This window comes from Camelus bactrianus, chromosome 16, assembly GCF_048773025.1.
Source record: "Camelus bactrianus isolate YW-2024 breed Bactrian camel chromosome 16, ASM4877302v1, whole genome shotgun sequence".
Taxonomy (NCBI): domain Eukaryota; kingdom Metazoa; phylum Chordata; class Mammalia; order Artiodactyla; family Camelidae; genus Camelus; species Camelus bactrianus.
Genome location: NC_133554.1, coordinates 41,270,202 through 41,293,935, shown reverse-complemented (window position 1 = coordinate 41,293,935; position 23,734 = coordinate 41,270,202). Strand labels below are relative to the sequence as shown.

The 23,734-nt window shown below is 37.8% G+C and overlaps 2 protein-coding genes across 8 annotated transcripts in view; one reads left to right on the top strand and one right to left on the bottom strand.

Annotated features, from left to right (window-relative positions):
- RPA1 (replication protein A1) overlaps positions 1 to 15,534 on the bottom strand; it is a 46,731-nt gene extending 31,197 nt beyond the window's left edge. Inside the window, exons 1-4 of one of the 2 annotated variants that reach the window (XM_045518985.2) lie at positions 15,375 to 15,534; positions 5,253 to 5,303; positions 4,117 to 4,195; positions 3,349 to 3,457 (exon numbers count right to left, since the gene is read on the bottom strand). In XM_045518985.2, the coding sequence (XP_045374941.2) occupies positions 3,349 to 3,457; positions 4,117 to 4,195; positions 5,253 to 5,303; positions 15,375 to 15,407 (272 nt within the window). In that variant the 5' untranslated portion in view covers positions 15,408 to 15,534. The remainder of the gene's footprint in view (positions 1 to 3,348; positions 3,458 to 4,116; positions 4,196 to 5,252; positions 5,304 to 15,374) is intronic. The other variant, XM_010958192.3, reaches the window with a different exon arrangement.
- A 97-nt stretch (positions 15,535 to 15,631) lies between these two features.
- The window catches only part of SMYD4 (SET and MYND domain containing 4), a 59,277-nt gene continuing 51,174 nt past the window's right edge, over positions 15,632 to 23,734 (top strand). For all 6 annotated transcript variants that reach the window (XR_006726024.2, XR_006726022.2, XR_006726023.2 and 3 more), the window contains exons 1-2: positions 15,632 to 15,990; positions 17,055 to 17,200. Coding sequence is in view for 2 of the 6 variants with exons in the window: in XM_074343228.1 (XP_074199329.1) it covers positions 17,067 to 17,200 (134 nt within the window). In the remaining 4 variants the exon portion in view is untranslated. The remainder of the gene's footprint in view (positions 15,991 to 17,054; positions 17,201 to 23,734) is intronic.

The following is a 23,734-nucleotide window of genomic DNA, read 5'->3' as shown; positions in this document are numbered from 1 at the left end:
ACAAAATAAGCTTGAAACTATCTGTTCCTGAATATTATATAGATTCCCTATAAAAACTCTCTGATATTTAGCGATATTTAACTACGTTCCAAAATTACCCAAATTACTCAAGAAAATAGAAAAATGGAAGGCTTATTAATCATTTAGCATTACCCTAATACCAAAACCTAAGAAAAAACACACTCAAGATACTAAAACTAATTTTATTTTGTAATATACATACATTCTAAATAAAATATTAGCAAGATGAATCCAGCAGCACATCAAAAGAATACACCAATACCAACTTACAGAAAACACAGACGACAAGGACACATTGCACTTTTATAAAGATACAATCAGCAAAATCCAGATTGTGGGAAACTGTGTATGAGAATAAAGGACAAATGACCTGGTTTCTTCAACAAATAAACACTAAGGGAGGAAAAAAGATATGGAGGAGGAAACTAGATTCATAGAGACTTAAAGGAACTATCAACCTACTGCAGTTCAAACTTCATTTTAGATCCTGATATAAATAAATTATTCACACTCACACACACAAACATACACACAAATAGTTGGAAACTGAACAGTGACAGGATATTTAGTATTTTAGGTGTAAAAATGCAATAAAAAAAAGAATTACTATCTTTTAAAGATATATACTAAAATATTTTTGGATGAAATAACATCTGAGATTTGCTTCAAAATTATAAAGGAAGGTAGATGTGGAACGGATATCGATGAAACATTGGATATCGGGTGATAATGTGAAGCTGAATGTGAGACATAAGGGAACTGACATGCCATATTATTGAATGGAAAAACTTAGTATCAAATACTATATAGATTTACAGCAATTCTTTACATTCCAACAAGACTTGTTTTTTTGAACTTGAAAGAATAAACATGGAATAATAATACTAATAAACATGGAAGAATAAACATAGAAAAATTGCCAAGAAAATTTGGGGCGAAAAAGTAAAGGAAGATATCACTGGTAAATTACTAAAATACACATGATACTTTAACTGAAAACATTATGGCAGATGGAATTATGTGTGTTGGTGAGGATGTGGAGAAACAACATAAGGCTCTGACAACCCATTCTGGCCACAGCCACTCTCTCCCTGCGCGTGTTCTTCTTACCAACTCCTGCTCCAGCAACTGTGCCAGCCCACAAAAACACTCTCCTCACCTGTTTGGGCTCTGCCATCTGATTCCAGGCCCTACCACCACCTGCCTCTCCCCTATGGACATCCACTTTGCTTGGCCCCACCTAATGGATTTTGGACTGAATTATTCAGTATGAGAGAAAAAACAGTGTCTATCATTCCACTAACAAAATGATTTCTAACTATTCCCCACTGATAAACATGCACCATGAGAAGTCTGGAATGATGCTCACTAAATAATAATAGAGCTATTTCTAGGTTGTATGAATTCCAAATAACCTTTTCTTCTTTGTACCTTTTTTTGTATTGCTCTAATTGATTATACAATGCATCATTTTGATTAAAATAATCATATTCTCAAAAAAAAAACCGAATACACATACAAAGATAGAACTACAGATATATTCAGAGAAACTGGTGACAATTTTTAAATAGTGAAATGCTGTACACAATCTAAATGTTAACTAAATTATGGTAAATCCATACAAAGGAATACTAAGTAATATGTAACAGAGGTATACCTAGGGACATGTAAAAATGATCACTATAAAGTTGAAAATGGATATTATAAAACTGTATTTATTATGAAAGTTTTTTTTTAAGAAAATATATATTCATAAGTATTCACCTTCACAGGGAAAACCTGGAAGGATATACAACAAAATGTTAATAGTCATATCTAGGCAGTGGGATTACAATGATTTTTCTTTTTGTTTATGTGAGTTTCATAATTTACATACATATATATATATATATATATAACTTGCATGATAAAATTGTTTTATAAAACATACTGACAAGAATACAAAATTCTATCAGGGTGAAAACACTGCCACATGATATAAAGAAATGTGTTAATCCAGAATTCTATACCCAGTAAAACTAGTTTAACAGAGAGCCAAATACAGACATTTTTAGATGACAGAGATTTCTACCATTCACAAACCTTCCCCATAAGAGCTGCTAAAAGATATTCTTCAGGAAAATGGAAAATGAACTAAAAAAGGAGTGTGATGAAACAGTCAAAGGTAAGCTAACAAACTATGGGTAAATCTAAATAAGCACTGACTATGTAAGCTAATATACTAATTGGAGGGAATAAAATCAAAGTTGAACTAAAATACTGAGCATAGATCATTTTAAGGCCCTTGTTTTTTTGGGAGGATAGTAAAAATACTAACCTATTTTAGAATTTGTTAATTCAAATATGGATTTTTTTTAGTATGACGGTAACCACCAAGAAAACACAAATGGAATATACAACTTCCAAACCAGCATAGGAAAAAAAGAAAATTAAGGAAGTATAATCAATCCAAGGCGGAAAAGAGGAAAAAAGTAAAGTAAGAACATGGTTAAGATCAGAAAATTTAGGGGGAAGAAAGGCAGTAACAAATGAAGTAGAATAATCTCACCAATTAAATCTCAAATTGAATTCTAAAACTATATGCTGTTCATAAAAGATATCCAAGATTAATAACAGAAAGGTTAAAAGTTAAAAGGACACAATAAACAAATATAAATCAAAAAGTTAATATATGGATAATAATGTAACACACACTGATATACCCTTATTAAGACGGGAATGCTTGTCACATTTGCTATTCATGTGTTTTGGTTGTGTTGTGTAATTGGACATAAAAAACTTGAGAAAAAAATGGAATGTAAAGCCTCTCCCCAACAAAAAATGTATTTCAGCAATGGTTGCCCAGGTGTGAATAACAGTTCTGGTCACCATTGTATCTCCAGCATGTAGCATCTTGTAGGTACTCAGCAAACTCTATATAGGCTGAAAAAAGTATTTACCATGAAAGATTCAAGGCTGTAAAAAAAGGCGCAGTGTTACATAGTTAATGTCATCTTTTTTTGCTCTAATCAGTGACCCCTTTTCATTAAAAGATACGTTAAGAGAGAATCCTGAAGACAGTGCTGCTGAAGAGATCAGAAACAAGAGTTCTGTATTCAGCTATAATCTCCTGCTCTGAAATTTCCAGTTTGTTTCCATATTTCTCTCCTTTTGGCGCCATGTTTTAGTCGCCTGTGTTCAGAACTCAACAGCTGTAAATTCTTAGCTGAAAAGCTCATCATTGCCTTCTTGATTCCTAATTGAAAGTTGGCATCCAATGAACATCTCTGTTCAAAAATTAGTCTCCATTTTACAACACAATACAACAGAAAAAAACACGCCACATACCTTCCATCTTTCAGAGTGTTTACAATAAATCGGTTAATCTGGCAAATACAGTTGCTAGACAATTGTTCTTCTTCAACAAGATGGTTCAACTGTGTTGCCAACATGAAAGCTGAAAAGCACAGAGATTACTTTAGTCTCCAAAACATTTCAGTCATGACAATCTGCAAGCTGATCACACCTGTACCAGCAAAGAAAAATAATGCCTTAAATATATGTTCCTGAAACTGAAACTACTCAGACTCTACATAGTGAAAAACAGTATTAATGTGCTGTGCATGAAACATCTGCTGCTACTCTGAAATTAAGTATTTCTTAAAGTGCCCCAAATCATCTTTTCCATCACTCAGCTTTCATGACAAGACTGAAAAATCTTTTCTAGGTCCTTCACCTTGTGACTAGATAGCAAGCATACATTCTGCAAAGTCTCTCCTTTCTCCCTGCAAAGCCTCCAACACAGAAATAAAACCCCCAAAAGCCAAGTATAGGACAGCTAACCCTTCATATTCACTAAATGTCAGTATCATCCTGAGGGAAATCAGTCAAAGAAAACACAGGGCACCAGTTAGAGAAAATTAATTAAGCCATGTGGCAGCTTTCCACTAGGCCCAGTCTATTGTTAGAATGCTCTATGCCAGCTGCAATTCTGTCTGAATGAAGGCACAGCCAAGCAAATGCAGACATCTGGAATGCTCCAATTACTGCAATCAAAGTGCTGGGTGCACTTTCGTTATTTAAATACAAATTCCTAGATTTATACGTCATACATACAGGATAGAGTATTCAATCCATCACTCATAAGCAGTCGATAACGTGGTGGACTATTCCCTGTAGTAATGGGACGGATGTTCTAGGAGAGAGAAAACAATTCATTAGTCAGGTTGTCCACCCAGTCCCCAGGGATAAGGAAACCTAAGCGGCAGGAGAATAGATTTGCTGTTAGTTCAACACAAATTGAACTGCTTACCCATTCTCTTCACACCTAAATCTAAGTAAAGAAAATTGGATTTGATAATTCTCACACCAACCTCTCTCCATTAACATTATTCAACACAACATAGATGAGAATAAAGTAAGTTGCCAATACTCTTGTGTTCTCTCTCCCCTAACTCAAATCTGATTGAAAATCAATTTTAAAAATACAAGGCACCTAATATATGTGAGGTACTGTGAAGGAAACATGCTAAAAATATAAAATGGAAAAAAAAAATCCTTGCCCTAAAGAGACTTACAATTGGGGTGGAGATGGAGGCAGAGTCATAGCAAAGGTGTGCACATAATGATGTGGGGGCAGAGCCAAGACATTTATCCCAACTTGAAGGGAATCAGAAGCAGCTTTCTGAAGGAAATGAAATACCAAAACAGAGCCCTAAGATGACTGGCAGTGAGTTGCGGAGTAACAGGGAGACAGACCATCAGGCCTATTGACGCAGAATCTGCAAGTATGATCTAGGATTCTGCTTCTATTGATTTTTTTAAGTTCTCATTAAAATTTGTGACCTCCTTAAATGAATGATAGGATAAATGAAGAATTTTATGCAGACAAGTTCATTTCAGGTAGATCTCTCCGGAGGCCGTATGTAAGGCGGATTTGAGCAACACAAACCCCAGGGCAGAAAGGCAACCAAGGAGGCAGCAGTAATGATGTGCAACACTAAGCATCCATCAACCGCGGAAAGAACAGAGAGGCAAAGCCTCACATCTGAACCTCAAAGGTCAAACTCTGGCTAACATAATACGAAAAAAAACCTGGTTCCTCTCTCAGAGGTGCAACACGGCCTGGACGATTTTCGTAATCATGGAGAGAACTTCCTAGTGTGGACACATCAGTACGTCCTCCAGCAAAAGTAATTATAATTATGTGGAAGTTTGAAAAACGTTTGACATAAAAATACATAAGTACTCACAATGACTTGGAGGATGGGTTTTATGGATGTATCTCCCTGTTGCATTATGGCCTGAGAAAGTAAAAACAGATTCTTATGAGATATGTACTCAAATCATGATGAAAACTTGACATAATTTTAGTTCGGTATCTGGACTAAACCACAGACAACGTCATTAAAGTGCCTTTTTGGAGTTTATCATCTGAAAATCTACTTTAAGTTTTGTCACTCTGGACAAATCATAAAATCATAAAAGTGGGATACGTGCCTACTGATAAGGATACATTTAACGATGCCTAAAATACTAGCAACACGTATGTTCATATTATTCATAATAGCTCATTTATTTCCCTGTAGTGCCCATTTGTAGGGAATTAGACAAATAAGTATGGTAAACCCTTAAAACAGTATTATGCAGCCTTAAAAGATGTTTATGAAACACTGGTTGCCTCTTTTGAGAGGAACTGGGTGATGGAGGACATGTGGGAGACAGCCATGCACTGCAACCTCTTTTATACTTTCTGAACTTTAAATCATATGACTCTATTAGCAATCATAAAACTAATTTCTTAAAAAATCCTTATCAATCAGACTTTTAGTTTATTTTCAAAACCCCATCATTTAAAGGTAGCCATCAGAAAAACTAACTAGCTAAAACTAGTTGTCTCACCTCTGCTTTTGCCCATGCTGAAATGATACCAGACTAGGTCTTCCAACCATAAACTGAAAACTGGACAAAAACATATTAACTGTTCTCAAATATCAGACAACAGGTAGAACAAGATCGTGATCCCTGAAAGGAAAACAAATGAGTGGAGCCCTACAATCACCCTGGTTTTCTGCCCAGAGTCACTTTTGGACTATAGTGCAGGAAAGGGAACCCAAGAAGAGCGTGGCAGCCCTGCTGAGCACAGATCAGAGTTTGGGGGGTGAGTTAGCTGGACTCCATGGACGCAGAGCACCCGACAGGAGGGAGCTACACAGAGGAAGAGCTTCAGTAACCTATGCAGGGTTTCCTTGAGTCTTGGCTGAATTCTGAGTTGTGCATACACAAAATGAGACTCCGCAGGCCAGGCAGAGATTAAGAATTAGAGAGCTATAAGCTGAAAATTACTGGAGCTCACACAGGCTAGAATACATTTGAGTTCCAGTTGGCCAGAGTGGTGAGAACTCAATAAACACCTGAGATCCCAGAAAGGCCATGCTTTAGAAAAAGGGATAAAGTAGCCCCAAAGTAAAAGCTTCTCTAGACCCTCAACAGTCTCACAGGGGATCAGCGGATCTGCAAGTAAGTTAACAGTCTGGCAGAACAACTCAATAGTCTTTACATACACAATCTAGACATTGAATAATGTAATATTCATAATGTCCAATATCTAGTCAAAAATTACTAGACATTACTTGAAGGTAGACCTAAGTTAAAGTTGTATGCTACAACCCTGAAGCTGTTCTCAAATTGCAACCTCGGGACCCAAGACCTTTTCTGAAGGTACATAAATTCAAAATTATTTTCACCATAGTAAACAAGATTTTGCCCTCTCACTCTCATTCATTCAATACAATGAAAAATTGGCTGAAGGACCAATCAAACTTTATACTGTTAACCACTGACGATTGTCTACTGGATGAAAAATCAGGAAAAGAAATCACTGCAGTGTCACTTTCAAATTACACAGCAACTTGTTGAATTAAAGAGCAACATATATCATGAAGACTGAGTTAATATCTCTTCTGCAGAATTCTACTTTTGCCTTAAGAATGGATGAATCTAAAGATGTGGCTGGACTTGCTGCTTTGCTTGTGTTCATCTGGTGTCAGCACCAACTAATCATCTAGTAAGATCTTCTTTCATTTGAATGCTTGACAACAAACAGATTATACTAAAATGTTCAAAGTGTTGAGTTACTTCCGAAACTCATGGTTTATTCTGGAACAGCTGTGTTGACATTTACACTGATGGTGCAAAGCAGTGGTAGGTAAAACTAGTGGTGCCTTAGTAGTTACTGTACTGTACTGTATTGTTCACTGCCTTGAACGGGGAGAGGGGAGGGTCACTAAAAAAATGAATCTTGATGAAGAAGTAAAATTATTTATTACAGAAAGTCTCCATCCAGGAGTACAATAAAAAAAAAATTCCATGTAACAATACAGAAAGTATGCAAAAAGTACTTCTTCCACAAACTGAACCCTGGCTGTCGCCCAAAGGAAAAGCAACTGTTCGAGCTGCAAGTTGAACTGGCCACATTTTTTCACGGAACATCATTTTCACTCGAAAGGGCAAGTGACAAACTGTGGTTATCCAGACATGGAAATTTAGTAGATATCTTCTCAAAAATAAACAAAATGAGAATTAACTATATTTGTGGCCAGCGATAAAAAAAGTTTTCTAATGAAAATTAGGACTTTTGAAAACTTGTATTCACCAACCAGGAACTTCAAAGCTTCCCAATTCTTACAGACTCTTCTGATTAAATCAGTAATGATATTAATAGGCATGAATTTTTGTTATATAATGAAATACATTAACATTTGGAAAATCTGCATAATGCAATGAACCGGTATTTTCCAAATGACCAATATACAACGTTACAAATAATGCATAGGTAAGAGATTGATTCAAAATGCAAGACAGACCAATTCTACATTCCAACCAACCTTTAAGAAACTACCATTTGTTGAGTTTTGATACAATATTAAAGGAAAACTGTTTTTCTCCTTGAAACACTTCTGACGCCAAACGTATGAGTTTTCCACATGAAGCAAGTCTCTGGCACAGACTGACTGGGTGTCTTACGAGTCAATTCAATTGACACTAACTACCCAGAGTTAGTGTAGACCCCACAGTTTAAGGGCTCAGTTCCATAAGACTATCTAAGTGCCCACTTCAGACACCAATCTCAAGTGGTCCCCAGGTTACCCAGATTACCTTCTGAGTTGGCTACAAGTTGTGAGGACTTCCCTGGAGGCCCTCCTGGAACTCAGGGAAACACTTTACTTAATATTACTGGTTTATTATAAGACATACTTAAAAGGATACAAACAAACAATCAGATGAAGAGGCATACAAGGCAAGGTCTCGAAGGGTCCAGAGCATAGGAAGGAGATTCTGTTCCTGGAGTTTGGGGTGTGCCACTCTCCTGGCATATAGATGTGCTCACCAACCTGGAAGCTCTCTGAACTTTGCTATTTAGGGATTTTTCTGAAGGCCCGATTACATGGGCACAATTGATTAAATCACTGACCACAGGTGGCTGGCTCAATCTCCACCCTTTCTCCCACGGGGTGAGGGGTAGAGCAGAAAGTTCCAACCCTTTAATCACACAGTTGGTTCCCCTGGCAATTAATTCCCATCCTGAAGCTTTCTTGGGGTCCATCAAGAGTCACCTCATTAAGGTAAATAAACTCAGGTATGGCTGAAAGGGGCTTACTGTAACAAAGAAAGCTCCTCCCACCCTATCACTAAGGAAATTCCAAGGGCTTCAGGCATTCTGTGCCAGCAAAGGGACAAAGACCAAAAATACATTTTTTATTACATTACAGTATCACAAGGATCAAAAAAGAAGCCTGCAAAGGCTACTAAAATACTTCTCCTCTTCCCAACTACATATGTGAGGCCAGATTTCCTCCCTATAGTTCAACCAAAAAAACCATGTTATCAATACTGAATGCAGAATCTGACAAGAAAATCTAGCTATCCTGTCTTCTAGTAAGCCAGATACTAAAGCAATATGCAAAAATGTAAAACAATGTCATTTTCTATTTGTTTTGAAATATACAACTGTTTTTCATAAAACATTGTGTTAACAGATGAGTTTACTGTTATTTTAAATGAATAGATTTTTTAAAATATCTCAGTTATAACTTCAAATACAGTAAGGTAGATATAATCCACAAACAAAAGCTTTTGGAGGAGGCTCAATGATTTTTATGAGTGTAAAGGTATTCAAAACATTTGAGAACCACTGTGTTTTGGACTAAACATTTGCGTCCTGTCCCCCACCTCCCATTTCATATGTTGACACTGTAACCCTCAAAGTTGATGGTATCAGGAGGAGGGGCCTTTGGAGGCAATTAGTTTTATATGAGGTCAGGAGGACAGAGCCACCATAATGAGATTACTATCCTCATAAAAAGAGGAAGAGACACCAGAAGTCACAGCAAAGAAGAGGTCATGTGAGCACACAGTGAGATGGCAGCTGCAAGCTAGGAAGACATTCCTCACTCATAACTGAGTCTGCTGACACCTTGATTTTGGATTATCTAGCCTCTAGAACTGTGACAAATGAATCTGTTTACACCACCTAGTCTATGGTATTTTGTTATAGCAGTCCAAGCCAGGATGCACTGCCCTAAAACAATCATTAAAAATGTAAAGCAAAGAGTAGAGCTAATAAGCCAACAAGGGAAATAAATTTGAATAAAAAAAATCAAATAACCCAAAAGTCAGGAAAAGTCAAAAGAAAAAAAGACAGACAGACAGACAGACAGACAACAGCAAAGAAAAGATGGGGCAAATAAAAACCAAGCAGCAAAATGACAAACTTAAACCCAAACATGTAATTATATTAAGTGCAAATGGTCCAAGCATTCCAATTAAATGGAAGAAATTGTCATAATGAATAAGACCCAACTAGTTGCTGTCTACAAGAAATGCACTTTATATATAAAAATACAGGTTAAAAATAAAATATTGGGAAAAGATGTATCATTAATAGCAGGCAAAGCAGACTTCAGGACAAGGAACATTACCCAGGATGAAAAAGATCATTTCGTAATAATAATGGGGCTGATTCCTGAAGAAGACACAATGATAAATGTGTTCACCTAACAACAGAGTTTCAAACTACATGAAGGAAAAACTGACAGAATGAAAAAGAGAAACAGACAAATCCACCATTATAATCGGTGGTTTCAACATTCTCTCAGTAACTGATAGGGCAAATAGACCAAGAAATACAGAAGTAATAATATAGGAAACTTAAACTATCAACAAACTTGACCTAATTAGATCATCTAACAAGTACAGAATACACATTCTTTGAAGTGCCTCTGGAATTTTTTCATCAAGATAGCCCACATACTGGGCAATGAAACAAATCTCAATAAATGTTAAAAAGTTGAATTCACAGATAGCACATTATCTAATTACACTGGAATTAAACCAGAAATCAATAACAATGTGATCTCTAGAAAACCTCCAAATAACGTGAAAGTTAAACAACAAATTTCTAAATAACCCATCTGTTGAAGAAATTACAAGGGAAATTAGAAAGTTATTAACAGAATGAAATCTATCTAAATTTGTGAGATGTAGCTAGAGCAATGCTTAGAGGGAAAAACACAGCTTTAAATGCTCTTATTGGAGAAGAAAAAAGGTCCAGAATCAATTATCTAAGCTTCCACTATATGAAACCAGAAAAAGAATAAATTAAACCCAAGTCCATACAAGAAAACAATAATAAAAGAGCAAAAAATCAATGGAATAGAAAATGGATAAACATTAGGAAAAACAGAATTGAGCCAAAGACTGGTTCTTTGAAAAGATCAATAGCTAGTATGGTCAAGAAAAAGAAAACGTATATTCTCAGTACCAGGAATAAAAAATGCATCACTATAAATCCCATATGTAGATATGTAAATATGATAATAAGGGAATATTAGGAACTTTACAAAACAACTTACATTAAACGGAAAAGTCCCTTTAAAAAGCATAAATTATCAAAACTACATACAAATACAGAAAATCTAGATAGTTCTACATTTAAATAAAGAAATTAAATTTTTTTAAGAAATTAAATTTCTAATTTAAAATATTCCAACAGAGAAAACTCTAGGTCCAGATGGCTTTACTGATAAATTCTATCTAACATTTAAAAACAAACAAAAACCCAATCTTGCATAAATTATTTCAGGAGAGAAAACACTTTACAACTCATTTTATGATGTAGTTTTATTCTGATAGAAAAACCAAAGTCACTGTAAGAAAGAAAAACTACAGACCTCTTATCACTCACCAACATAGATGTAAAAATCCTTAACAAAGTACTAGTGAATCAAATCTGGCACTATGTAAAATGGATATAATATGTCATGACCATGTGAGGTTTATACCAAGAAGGCAAAGTTTATTCAACATCCAAAGATCTATTAGTGTAATCTGTCACGTTAACAGAATAAAGAAGAAAAACCACAATCATCTCAATAGATGCAGAAAAAGCATTTGACAAAATTCAACACTCATTCATTATAAAAAGTTTCAGCAAGATAGGAATAGAAGAGAGGCTTAAACTGATAGCAGGCATCTACCAAAAAAATCTAATTACCATCACACTTCATGGCAAGAGACTGATTTCCCCTAAGTTTAGGAACAAGGCAAGGTTATAGCTCTCATCACATCATTTGTCATCAGAGAAATATAAATTAAAATCACAGTGAGAGTCCACAAAACACTCCTTAGAAGAGGCAAACCTAAATGGACTGACAAAATCAAGCGCTGGCGAGGATATGGAACAACTAGACTTCTCATAACCACTTTGGAAACATTAGGCAATATCTTATAAAGTTGAACATTCAGTTACCATATGACCCAGCAACTACACTCCCAGGTATTCATCCCCGAGGAATGAAAATACTTCCACAAGAAGACTTGTACATAAATGTTCATAATATCTTCATTCATAATAGCCAAAAAATGAAAATAATTCAAATGTTCAACAGCAACAGGTAGATAAATGAATTGTGTTTATACATACTACTCGGCAATGAAAAGTTCCAAACTACTGAAACAACATGGATAAATCTGAGAAAACAATTTGCTGAAAGAAGCCAGACACAAAAGGGTACATATTATTTGATTCCATATGAAGTTTTAGAACAGTCAAAACTAACCTACGGTAATAGAAACCAGAACCCAGAGCAGTGGTTGCCTAGGATGGGGGCAGCGGATGGGGAAGGAGCAGATCGGGTGCTGTGGTTATAGGGGGGTATATATTGGTTAAAACTCATCAAACTGATGAATTTTTTACTCTATGTATTGTAGTTTTTATTATATGTAAATCAAATTGAACTTCAAAAAGGTGTTTTGTTTTTTTTTTTAAAGTAGCTGTTTCTAGGGAACAGATTCAGGGCAAGAGGCAGGTTAGTAAGCTCATCAAACACCTTTCTGTTTTATTCAATTCTAAAACCACATGCATGTATTACTTTATTATTCTTTTTACTTTATTTGTATCATCATAAATAGAGAATGTAAGAGTTAATCTGGGACATATAGCATGATATGTACCCGTAAGACAGAATTGACTTAAATTTCCCAGATCAACACTGCTAACAAAAATACAAAGCAACAGTGGTGATCATTTTTTAATGTACAGAAATATCGAATCACTGTGTTGTGCACCAGGAACTAACACAGTGCTGTAGGTCAATTATAATTCAAAAACAAACTCATAGAAAAAGAGAACAGATTTGTGGTTACCAGAGGCAGGAGGTGTGGGGAGAGGAACTGGATAAACTTCTACTTATAAGATAAATAAGTACAGGGATGTAACATACCACCTGATTAATATAATTAACAATGCTGTATGTGAAATATAATTAACAATGTTATATACGAAAGTCGTTAAGAGTGCAAATCCTAAGAGCTCTCATCACAAGGAAAAATACTTTTTATTTTTTATCTATATGAGATGATAGATGCTCACTAAACTTATTGTGGTAATCATTTCATGACATAGGTAACTCAAATCTTTATGCTGTACACCTTAAACTTATACAGGGCTGTATGTCAGTTATATCTCAATAAAACTGGAAGGAAGAAAATACAAAGCAATAGAATGTAACAGTCAAGAGCACATATGTTAAAATCCTCACCTCATGGACAAATTATTTAACTTCTCTGCAGTTTAATTTCTTCATCTGTAAGATGATGGTAATGATAAAAAATCTACCTTACAGGGTTACTGTAAGTACTAACTATAATAAAGTATCTGGCACATTGGAAACAGCAAAAACATTAGTTCCCTTCCCCTTTCTCTGTGTTACCTAGTTACTTAACATACAAATGCTATTTATTCTATTTACCACAGTATTTCCAAGCATAATCTCTTATTTTATGTTAGCTCTTGCTCAAAATGCCTCTAGTATTTGTGTTAGTTGCTTATCCCTGGGGCTGTCTTTAAAATGACTCATTTTAGCTGATAAACTTGACAAAGGTTCTCCACACTCCATGACCACAAACACACACAAAGAATGTCTTTGCCATTTATGTATAAAACCTAAGTAATACTTCACCTAACACTGGAAATGTTTCCAAAGTTTTAAACATAACAAAAACTAACTCATCAAATTAAATACCATGATCATTCTTTTTAAATAATGAACAATTCCTAATTTGTCTTAAAGGTGCAAGGTAGCAGCTATAAAATAAACAAGGACTACAATTTGCAGTCTCTTCTCAGGGTTAATTATTCCTAATTTATTAAAATATTCACTCAACTCTGCCAACTGTTCTTCCCTACCCATCTCTGTCTCTTTCTTTCCACTGCCTCATACACAATCAGCAAACATTTATTAGGCACCTCAAATTTGCCAGCACTGCTCCAGGTATTGGGGAGATTATGATGAGCAAAAAAACCAGACATAATTTCAGGCCTCAAAGAATTTATAGTCCAGTGGTGGGAAACAAAGTAACTGGTATTAATCAAGGAAACAAATAAATGCAAAATTCCGTCTGATTATTACTAACAAGTGACGTATAATAAGCATTTACTATCTATCAGGCAGGGACTAAGCACTGTAAATGTAATAGCTCACTTAACCCTCCCACTAACCTTAGCCTCATTTGACAGAAGAGGAAAGGCAAAGTTTAATATCTTGCCTAAAGTTACACAGATAATAGGTCAACAAACAGGAATTAGGGCTTCAGCCTAGTATGGGAAGTCAAGGAAGGGTTCTCCAAGGAAGTAACTGGGTGGAGACTTGAAGATTACTATTAGGCAGCAAGGGGTGAATGAAGAACCACTCAGGCAGTAGACAGGTTAAAGAATATTCAAAGGCCCTGTGGAAGGCAAGCGTATGAAATCAGGAATTTAAATTTTTTAAAAAGGCTGGAGAGGAGGAAAGAACAGGGTGGGAACATGCTATGAATGGTAGGAGGAGGGTTCTGCTGGGTTGAAGTGGGCAGGCCAGAAACAATAGCGCCAGTGTGGATGAAGAGAAGTAGCTGGACTTGAGATATACTTGAAGGTGAAACACACCAGATTTGGGTAGGAACTACACATCCAGGGTAACACAGTTTGTAGGAAAAATGATTCCACAATTTCTGGCTAGCATAATTTAATGAACAATGGTGCCAGGAAACAGCAGAGGCCCAAACTTTAAAAGATGATGGATTTGCTTTGACAAGTGTTTAATTTAAAATATTTTCGAGATATAAAGTACGGAAGCAGATTACAGAGGTTTGTCTTTCGCAGTAAAGGTGGCTCCGGAATAAGATATTTTGTAAGCAATTGACATATAAATGGTAATGAGATTGTCTTTGGAAAGGAGGGCCTACGGCAGTCTTGAGTCAACAAAATTTACAGACAGGCTTGCACAGAAGACGGGGAAAGACTAGCCAAGCTGAGCCACAAAAATCAAAAGAGAGTGTTACCAATTAAAACGCAATGCTCAAGAGTCAAACGCTGCTGAGAACTGTAGTAGATTTACATTTCAAAAGCATCAGTCGGATTTAGCGACCTGGAGGCACTTCTAACTTCAGTTAGGGTTACTTCTGTAGTGATCAGGGGAGTGACCGATTGGAGTCGTTAAAGGGTTACTGGAAGGCGAGGAAAATAACTGAAAAGAGACTCTGGAGAAGTTTCGCTGCGGATGGGGGAAGGCAAAGAGAAAGAGAGTGACCGTGGGAAGGAAACGGGCCAGAGTCAACAGCTTATTTTGTTTCACTTCGTTAGGAAGAAAAAACGTTAACGCGTTTAAAAGACGATGGAATAATCCCTTAAGGAGAGAGTGATGGTTCTAGAGTCACCGGCAGGTCCTCCCCAGCCCCCGCTATCTCCTCCCGTGTTCTCGCCTTCTCCACCTTGCACAGGCCCAGGCCCCACAGCCACCCTGGCTCGCCTGCCCAGCTAGCAGGAGGATCCTCACCGCAATGGCCCCCTCGCTCAGGTGGCCCACCATGGTTCCGCCGCGACAACTCCCGCGTTCCGACGCCCCCGCAGCCCTGGCTTCACTCCCGTAGCCCCGCGCGCTGCAAAACGATTGGCCCGAACAGCTGCGTGCACCGCTCCCGCCTCCCGACGTGCGCACGGCCTGGGGGCGGGTCTAGGCGCCGAGCCGCCACCGCATTGGCCGAGGCGCGGCGGGCGGCTCACGTGACCCACGGGAACCCGGGTCCCGGGCCTAGTCGTGGGATGGCGGGTTGTCGGGGTGGGGCGCTAAGCTGCGGGACGCGCGAAACGTGACGCAGACGCAGCGAAGGGCAAAGTGGATGAGTTCCGGCAGCTTTATGAGAGGGCTCGGGAACGTACCCGGCTCGGCCTTTGGCCGTCGGACGGCTGGTAGTCCAGAGGAATGTTAGAGCTGTTTTTTGATACCTGCTGTTAAATGTAGTCAAAGCAGTGGCTTGATTCCTTCAGTAGCCCAGTGCTGAACTCCCGCAGGTGCCAGACCCTGAACTTGGCACAGTGGGAGTCTCTGAAGGTAAAAACGACCCGGTCCCTATCCTCTGAAGAGAACACAGTCTGTCGAGGGAGCTTCTGCTGTGAGTAGCCCTAACTCAAGGTACACTTGGTCTGGGCCCCAGGAGAAACACAAAGTGGGTTGCAATCACAGGTGGAAAATTCCTGGGAAGGTTTCCCGCAGGAAGTGCCGCTTAAACTGAGTCTTGTGGGGAGAGTATAGCTCAGTAGTAGAGCGCATGCCTGGCATGCGTGAGGTCCTGGATTCAATCCTTAGTACCTCCACGAAAAATATAAATATAACAAACCTAATTGCCAACCCCCACCAAAAAAAAATTTTTTTTTTAATAAATAAACTGAGCCTTGAAGGATGTATGGAAATTTGCCAGGTGGACTCCATGTGAGAGTGGTGATGCCCCAGGAAGAATGAAGAGCCTATGCAAAAACTAGAGAGGTGAATAACGTGGCAAGCTGGGGATAGCTTTGAGTAGCTCAGGATGGTGGGATACAGAGGAAGAAGTGAACCTTAATATTAGAAAGTAAGCCAAGGGTCGAATAAATGAGCGTTTATATAAATGCTAAGAGGAGCATTGATGAATTTAAGGTGAAGGACTAACATCTGTCTTGGTGTGGAGGATGGATTGCATTTGGGGTGGGAAAGGAGGGGATGTGAGGCCATGGAGACTAGTTATGACACTAGAAAGAATGCCAGACAGGAAATGGTACGGGCTTGATCTAAGGAATAAACTGGGGATTGAAAAGAAAACAAATTGAACTGTGTAAGAAATAGAAATATTTGCTATCTTAATAGTTGCTAGGGAGAGTGAGAAAAAAATCTGGGATGTGTCTCAGGTTTCTGACCTCACCATCAAGGGTAGATGGAGGTCTAAGAGGGCAGAGATGGTGACCAATGTGATTCATCATTGTATAACCATTTCCTCATGTGATGCCTGGAATAGTCAGTTTTCAATAACTATTTCTTAATGGAGGAATGTTAGAGTGAATTGGTGCAAGAGTGTAAACAACTATAGGAAAAGACCATAAGAATTGATTTTGTTGCTTCACACTTGCTTGAATGAAATCTTGATTTTTTAGAGTTGTGCTTTTGTAGAAATCTGAATTCCTTGTTTTCTTACTCATTTTCTAGATCTGAAGTAGCATGGATCTGCCTGTGGAGGAGTGGACATCACACATACTTCAGAAGTGGTCTTTGCTCCCCAAGTCCATTCAGGTCACAATTTCTACAGCAGAGACTTTGAACGATATCTTTCTTCACTCATCTTCGCTTCTTCAGTAAGTGAATGGAAGCTTTAATCAGGGAAATTTTGGTCTGGAAGATGCACTCTCTTGTCATTTGCCCTCAGGTTATATCTCTTTTTGCGGAAGGATTAAGTTCAGACTTTTAGATTTTGGGACATTCAATAGTTCTTTCTGTTTTCACAGTTCTTTCTAACCTACTATTATAGATCAGATTGAGATGCTATTTAGCTTTTTCAGTGTCAATATTATGTTTCAATAATCAGTGCCTTGCTGTCATCACTAGGCTGTGAACCTTGCCGTATCCCAAAGGATACAGTAGAGATTTACTAGGTGCACGTAGAAATTCATAAGTGTTCATATTTGGAAGGAACCTTACAGGTCATATAGTCTAACCCAGTTATTTTTCAAACTCTCTTGACTGCACTACTCAGTAAGAAATGTATTTTACATCACAATCTCGTACACACATATGTATATAAAAAACTGAAACAGGAGTTTCCCAAAACTTTGTTCAGTGAATTTTTTTGAACACTTATTTTGTGCCAGCCACTGTGCTAGATGCTTAGTAAATAAAAAACACACCATTAAAATAAAAAAGTAGACAAAGGTCCTCACCTTTTAGGAGCTTAATTCTAGCAAGGAGGAACACAATAAACATTATAAATAAGTAAAGTATGTAATGTGTTCAAGGTGACAAGTACAGTAGAAAAAAGGAAAAACTGAACAGGGTAGGGGAAATAATGCTGGGAGGGGAATGCAGGTTGTAGTATTAAATAGTGTGGTCTGATGTGCCTCACTGAGAGAGTGGAAGTGGAGCAAAGTCTTGGAGATACAGGAGTTAACAAAGCAGATACCTTAGAGAAGAGCGTTCCTGCGAGATCCCAAGGTGGGAGTGTGTCTGGGATGTTTGAGCAACAGCACACTGGGTGAACAGTTAGTGGTGGATGAACAGAGTAAGCCGAGGGAGAGTAGTAGGAAATAACGTCAGGAAGGCAGTGGGACATGCGTGGGAGCTGGGTAAGAGCAGGTGGCACAAATCACGTTGGCCCTTTTTTAGTTCCTTGTCTTTCTTTTTACCCTGCATAGGAAGTGATTACAGGGTGTGGTAGGCAGAATTCTAAAGATGACCCCCCCCAGCATTCCTGTCCCCTGGTTATTCAATCTAACATTAACTTACGCACTGCTGGGAAGGGATTTGGCCAATAAAAGTCCAAGGCTAGTCAATTTGAGGTACAGTTACTGGGTAGGCATAACCCAGTCAGGTGAGACTTTTGAAAGCAGAGCTTTTTTTCCAGCTGGGAACAGAAAGGGAAATAAGAGAGATTCAAAGCAGAAGATTTGAATGTGGTTTGGCTGGCTTTGATGATGGAGCCACATGACACAGGACAGGAATGCAGACAGCCTCTGGAAGCTGAGAGTGCTTCCTGGCTAACAGCCAGCAAGGAAATGGGGACCTCAGACCTGCAATTGCAAGGAAATGACTTCTGCCAGCATCCTGAAGGCGTTTAGACTCAGATTCTTTCGCAGATCCTCCATATAAAAGGTCACTTGATTTCGGCCTTGTGAGACCCTAAGCAGAGAGCCTAGGAAAGCCCACCTGGACTTCTGATCTACAGAACTGTGAGGATAATAAATGAGAATTGCTTTAACCTGCTGAATTTGAGGTAACTGCTACACAATAATAGAAAACTAACGGAGTCTTGAGATAAGACTGATGTGATCTGATTGTATTTTAAAGCAGGTGTCAGCAAACAGCAACCTACGGGATACAGCCATCCCACTGCCTGTTTTTGTGTGGCCATCAGCTAAGAATGGTTATTAACGATAAACATTGCAGTCAGCTTAATGATACAGAACACTGGCTTTGCAAAACTCCAGTTTAGCAAAATGGTATCCTTTGAAAAAAAAATTTTCATTTTTCTCATTAGTAGACCTATGTTGCAAAAAAAAAGTCACAGTGAGTTATTATATTTTGAATTCTGTCAATAAAAAGGTTTTACAAACATGTCTTTTCTTCTGTTAGACAAGTACCTATGTAATAGTATCGATTTTATCTCTTAGCCCACAAAAGCTAAACCTTTACTCTCTGGCTTTCTATAGAAAGTTTGCTGATCCCTGTTTTAAAGGATGACTCCTGTGCACTGTGATGAGGGTAGACTATGTAAGAAGCAAGAATGGAAATAAAGCGACCTTTTGGGAGGCTGTTGCCTTAATCCAGGTGAGAGAGGAGGTGATAGTAATTTGGACCAGGTGGCAGTAGTGGGGATGATGAAAAGTGGTTAGATTCTGATGGTGTACTTAACAGCATTTCCTGACAGATGGAATACAGTGTGTTAGAGAAGTAAAAAGTGACTCTGGGAATTTAGATCTAAGGGGCTGAAGGTGGAAGGATGAAATCACCACCACGTGGGAAAGCTGCAGGTAGAGCTCTTTTTGGGAAGGATGTTCAGGAGTTCATAGTTCAGTTGGAGATACCTAGTAAACATCCAAGTGAAGATGTCTAAATGAGTGTGGGGTTTATGAGGCCTGGGCTAGAGATACAAATACAGGAATTAAATGGCATTTGAGCCATGAGACTGGAAAATTTTACCAAGGAAGAAAGTGTAGATGTTTACCCCATGTGATGTACTTTCTGAAATTTTCCCTTTTACTGATCTCGTTGTAAAAGTACTAATCAGGACCTGCTAAACTGTTTTCATGACCTACCGAGTCATAACCTACAATTTGAAAAATAATGTTAGTGGCTCACAGCGAAATGAATGTGACAATGAATGTATCTATGTTCACGTATAATTGAAAAATTGTGCTCTACACTGGAATTTGACAGCATTGTAAAATGACTGTAACTCAGTAAAAAAATGTTCATATAAAAGAAAAGAAAAGAAAAATAATGTTAAAACCCTACAAGATCTCTGGATTCCCTGTACAGAATTTCCAAAAATGATGAAGAACTGCTGATGAAAATTTTGGATGATAAGAGTTTTCACAAGATAAATTGGTATAGCTTACTAACAGCAAAAAGGAATAATTCACAAGAATCCAAATTTGAAGTTTTGGAGCGTGGAAAGGAATATAAATCAAAGAAGTGATTCACCTGGTTTTTTAATACTGAAGTTCCTCAAGACTCCAGCCTAGGCCCTCTTTCCTTTTCTCTTACCTCACCCTGCAGCCTCATTCACAACCATGACATCAGTTATCTCCTATACGCTGATTACCCTTCAAATTATATCTCCAGCCCTCACTTCCCCTCTGAATCCAGCTGACTATGTAAAGCCTCAAAGATACTCAGCATATCCAAAACCAGACTCAACAATCTTCCCCCTTTCTACTTCAGATCATCATGAACCCTGAGTGAATTATACCATCATCCATCCAGTTGCTATCCAGAAACCTAGGAGTCGTGCCTAATTTTTCCTTCTCCCTCACACCTCATTAAATCCGTTTCCAAATTTTGTCCATTGTAGGATATGAACGCTAGATTGCTTTCAAATTTGGCAAATAGGACTTCTGCTTCTGGGTAGCATGTAATAGGTTAGAACAGACAGTACTTGTTGCAACTAAAAAAGTTGATATTTTAATCATGTTTTTAAAGACATCATAGAGCAACAAGGACTAGATGAACTAAAATTCCAGAGAGGGAAGACTCCTTCCTAGGTGATCACTAGCCATTGTCTCTTGGGGATAATTAAAGGCTGAGGATCAGGCTGGCTTCAAGCACAGGGACTAGACTAGGGGAAACTGAAACCAGCAGACCTTTTGGCAGTCATTTAGAGCTGATGTGATGGACTGGAAACTACAAGAGGCCCAAACTCAAGGCCCAAATTTAGAGTCAATTTGCCTTATGGGATATTTACTGAATTCTCAGAAAATATAGATGGCCTACCAAAAATGCAGAATAAAATCTCCTGTGGTATTGCAATGCTGAGGGGCAAAATCCCACTAGTGGAAAGGGGCCTGCAACAAACACACATACAAATCTAAGCTCAAAACGTCCTGAGACCAAAGCTTTCAGGCATGAGAAGACAGAGACCTTCTAGGCTCTCAACCAAAAGCTCAGGAGACTCACACCCAAGGAATAGGGAGAAACCAGACATGTACTGTTTTAATAAAACTACAGTAAAGACTAAAATTCTTAATACAGCCAGTAAGACATTGCAGTGTGACCACTGCCTATTTCTCTGGCCTCCTCTCTCCCCACACTCCCCTTTCAGCCGTACAGGCCTTCTTTTAGTTCTTGATACACACTAGGCTGCTGCTTGTCACAGGGCCTTTTCTTGGGGTGGTTCTTCCTGAAATGCCTTTGCTGTGCACTCCACCATGCCCTGAGACCTAGTTAACTTCTGCTCATCCTTCAAGATCAGCCAGATCTTTCTCAGGAAAGCCTTCCTGACTCCCAGCTGGATCATCTTCATTTTTTTTTTTTTGGATCATCTTCATTTTTTATGCATTTACAATAAATACAGCATACCTTTCCTTCTTATATTTGTGTAATCATTTGATTAATGTCTATCTCTACTACTAAACTGTAAGCTCCATGAGGGCAAGGACCATGTCTGTATTTGTCCTTCTACAGACCGGAGTAGTGTAGTGTCAAAAAAACAGGTCCTCAACAAATATTGATTGAATGGCAGTTTGATAAAGCTCTTGTTCAGTGACTGGCACATATGAATGCTCAGTATGACACAGGAATGAGAGCCTCACATGTACACATAAACACATACCTTTCAAGTTCAATGTTGACATGATTATCTTCGTGCCAGTAACTATCACCATGTCTGGTGCATAACAGGCACTTAGATTTTGGTTGGATAAATTAATAAGTTCAGTGTTGAGCCTTGCCGTTTCAGGTACTAGGTACAATTAGGGTTATACTTTTTTTTTTTTTGCTTGTTATTTTTCTCTTTTTAGATGTTAGTAAGATACAAATACATTCTCATTGCAAATGATTGCCACAGTGTTCAATAAAGTAAAACATGAAAGTTTCCCCCTTAGCCTTCTAACTCTCTTTCACAGAGATAATCACAGGTTATTAGAGCTTTCTAGTTCTTTTTTTACATATTCTCATGCGTTTGTAGATAGATATGCACATATATTTTTCTTTATTTTTTGTTAGATTATATTTTATGCTTTGTTCTGTGAGGTTTTTTCCAGCATCACACCCTTAATCTTTTTAGCAACCACACAATGTTGCTAGTATAATATGCCACAACTTCTTTTCCCTGTTAATGGGCAGTTATTTCCAGGTGGTTGGTTTTTTGTTTTTTTTTTTTTTACTGTTACAAACAGTGTTGCACTGAACAATTTTTATGTGTGTTTCTGTATGTATATTTAGAAGTTAAGATCCATTCTTAGAAGAGGAATTGTTTCATCAATGGTTATGAGCATTTTAAATTTAATAAATACTGCCGAATTGTCTTCCAAAAAGACTTCACCAGTCTACCATGAATAGCATATGAAAATCACTTTCCCATAGCCTAACCAACATTAGAAAGCAACCCTCAAGACAAAATAATCTTGTTTTAATTTACATTTTTCTGATTACTAGTGAAGGAATGCACCATTTCCCACATTACAGCCTGTTTATATTTCTCCTGTAAATTATTTGCTTGTGTCCTTTGCCCATTTCTCTAAGTGGGTTTCTGTCTTCCTCTTATTAATTTATATGAGATCTTTATAAACCTGGCTGTATAATTCTTTGCTATGTATGTTACTAAGTTTTTCTCCTAGTCTCGTATTTATCTTTTTTAGTTTACTTACGGTTTTTTGCATTATATATAAATCGTGTGCATGTGTTTTAACTTACAGCTATATCTGTCATTTTCTTTTATAGCTTCTAGGTTGTGTGTCTTAGAACATTCTACTCTTCCCCAAGGTTATAAAAAATAGTCTTTATTTTCTTCTAACTTTTTTTGTAGTTTTGTGTTTTAGTTTGAGCTCGCTAATCCATCTGGCATTTATTTTTGTGTATGATGTGAGAGAATATTCTAAGTGTTATTCCAGACAATTTTTCCACATCATTTATTGAATAACTCATCCTTTCCCTAGCTCCTCTGATTGGCCCGGCTTGTATCACATGCCCAACCCTGTTGCGAAATTGGGGGTCAGTCCAGCTCCAACCACAGGGAATGGTTTCCCCCTGAAATTTTATTACCAGATGTAGGGAGAAGGAGCACTTGAAAGTGGGGAAGTCTAGTACAAATGTGGCTTTGCTGTCTGTTAAACCAAGTCCCCCCACACACACAGTCATTCTTTTTCAAAAATATCTTGGCTATTTTGTATACGTTTTCCCCGTGTGAACTTTAGAATTGACTGTCAAGTTTAGTAAAAAGTGTCATTGGGTTTTTGATTGGGATTGTGTTGGATTTATAGATTCACTTAGGGAGACTTGACATCTTTACAATATTAAATTGCCTCATCCAAGTAAAGGGTATGTCTTGCCACTTGTTTAGGGCTTCTTTTTATGTCCTTAAGTAAAGTTTTATCATGTTCTTTATATAGGTCTTGCACATTTCCTCTTAGATTTATTCTTACTTGTTATAAGGTTTTTGTTGTTCTTGTGAATAAGGC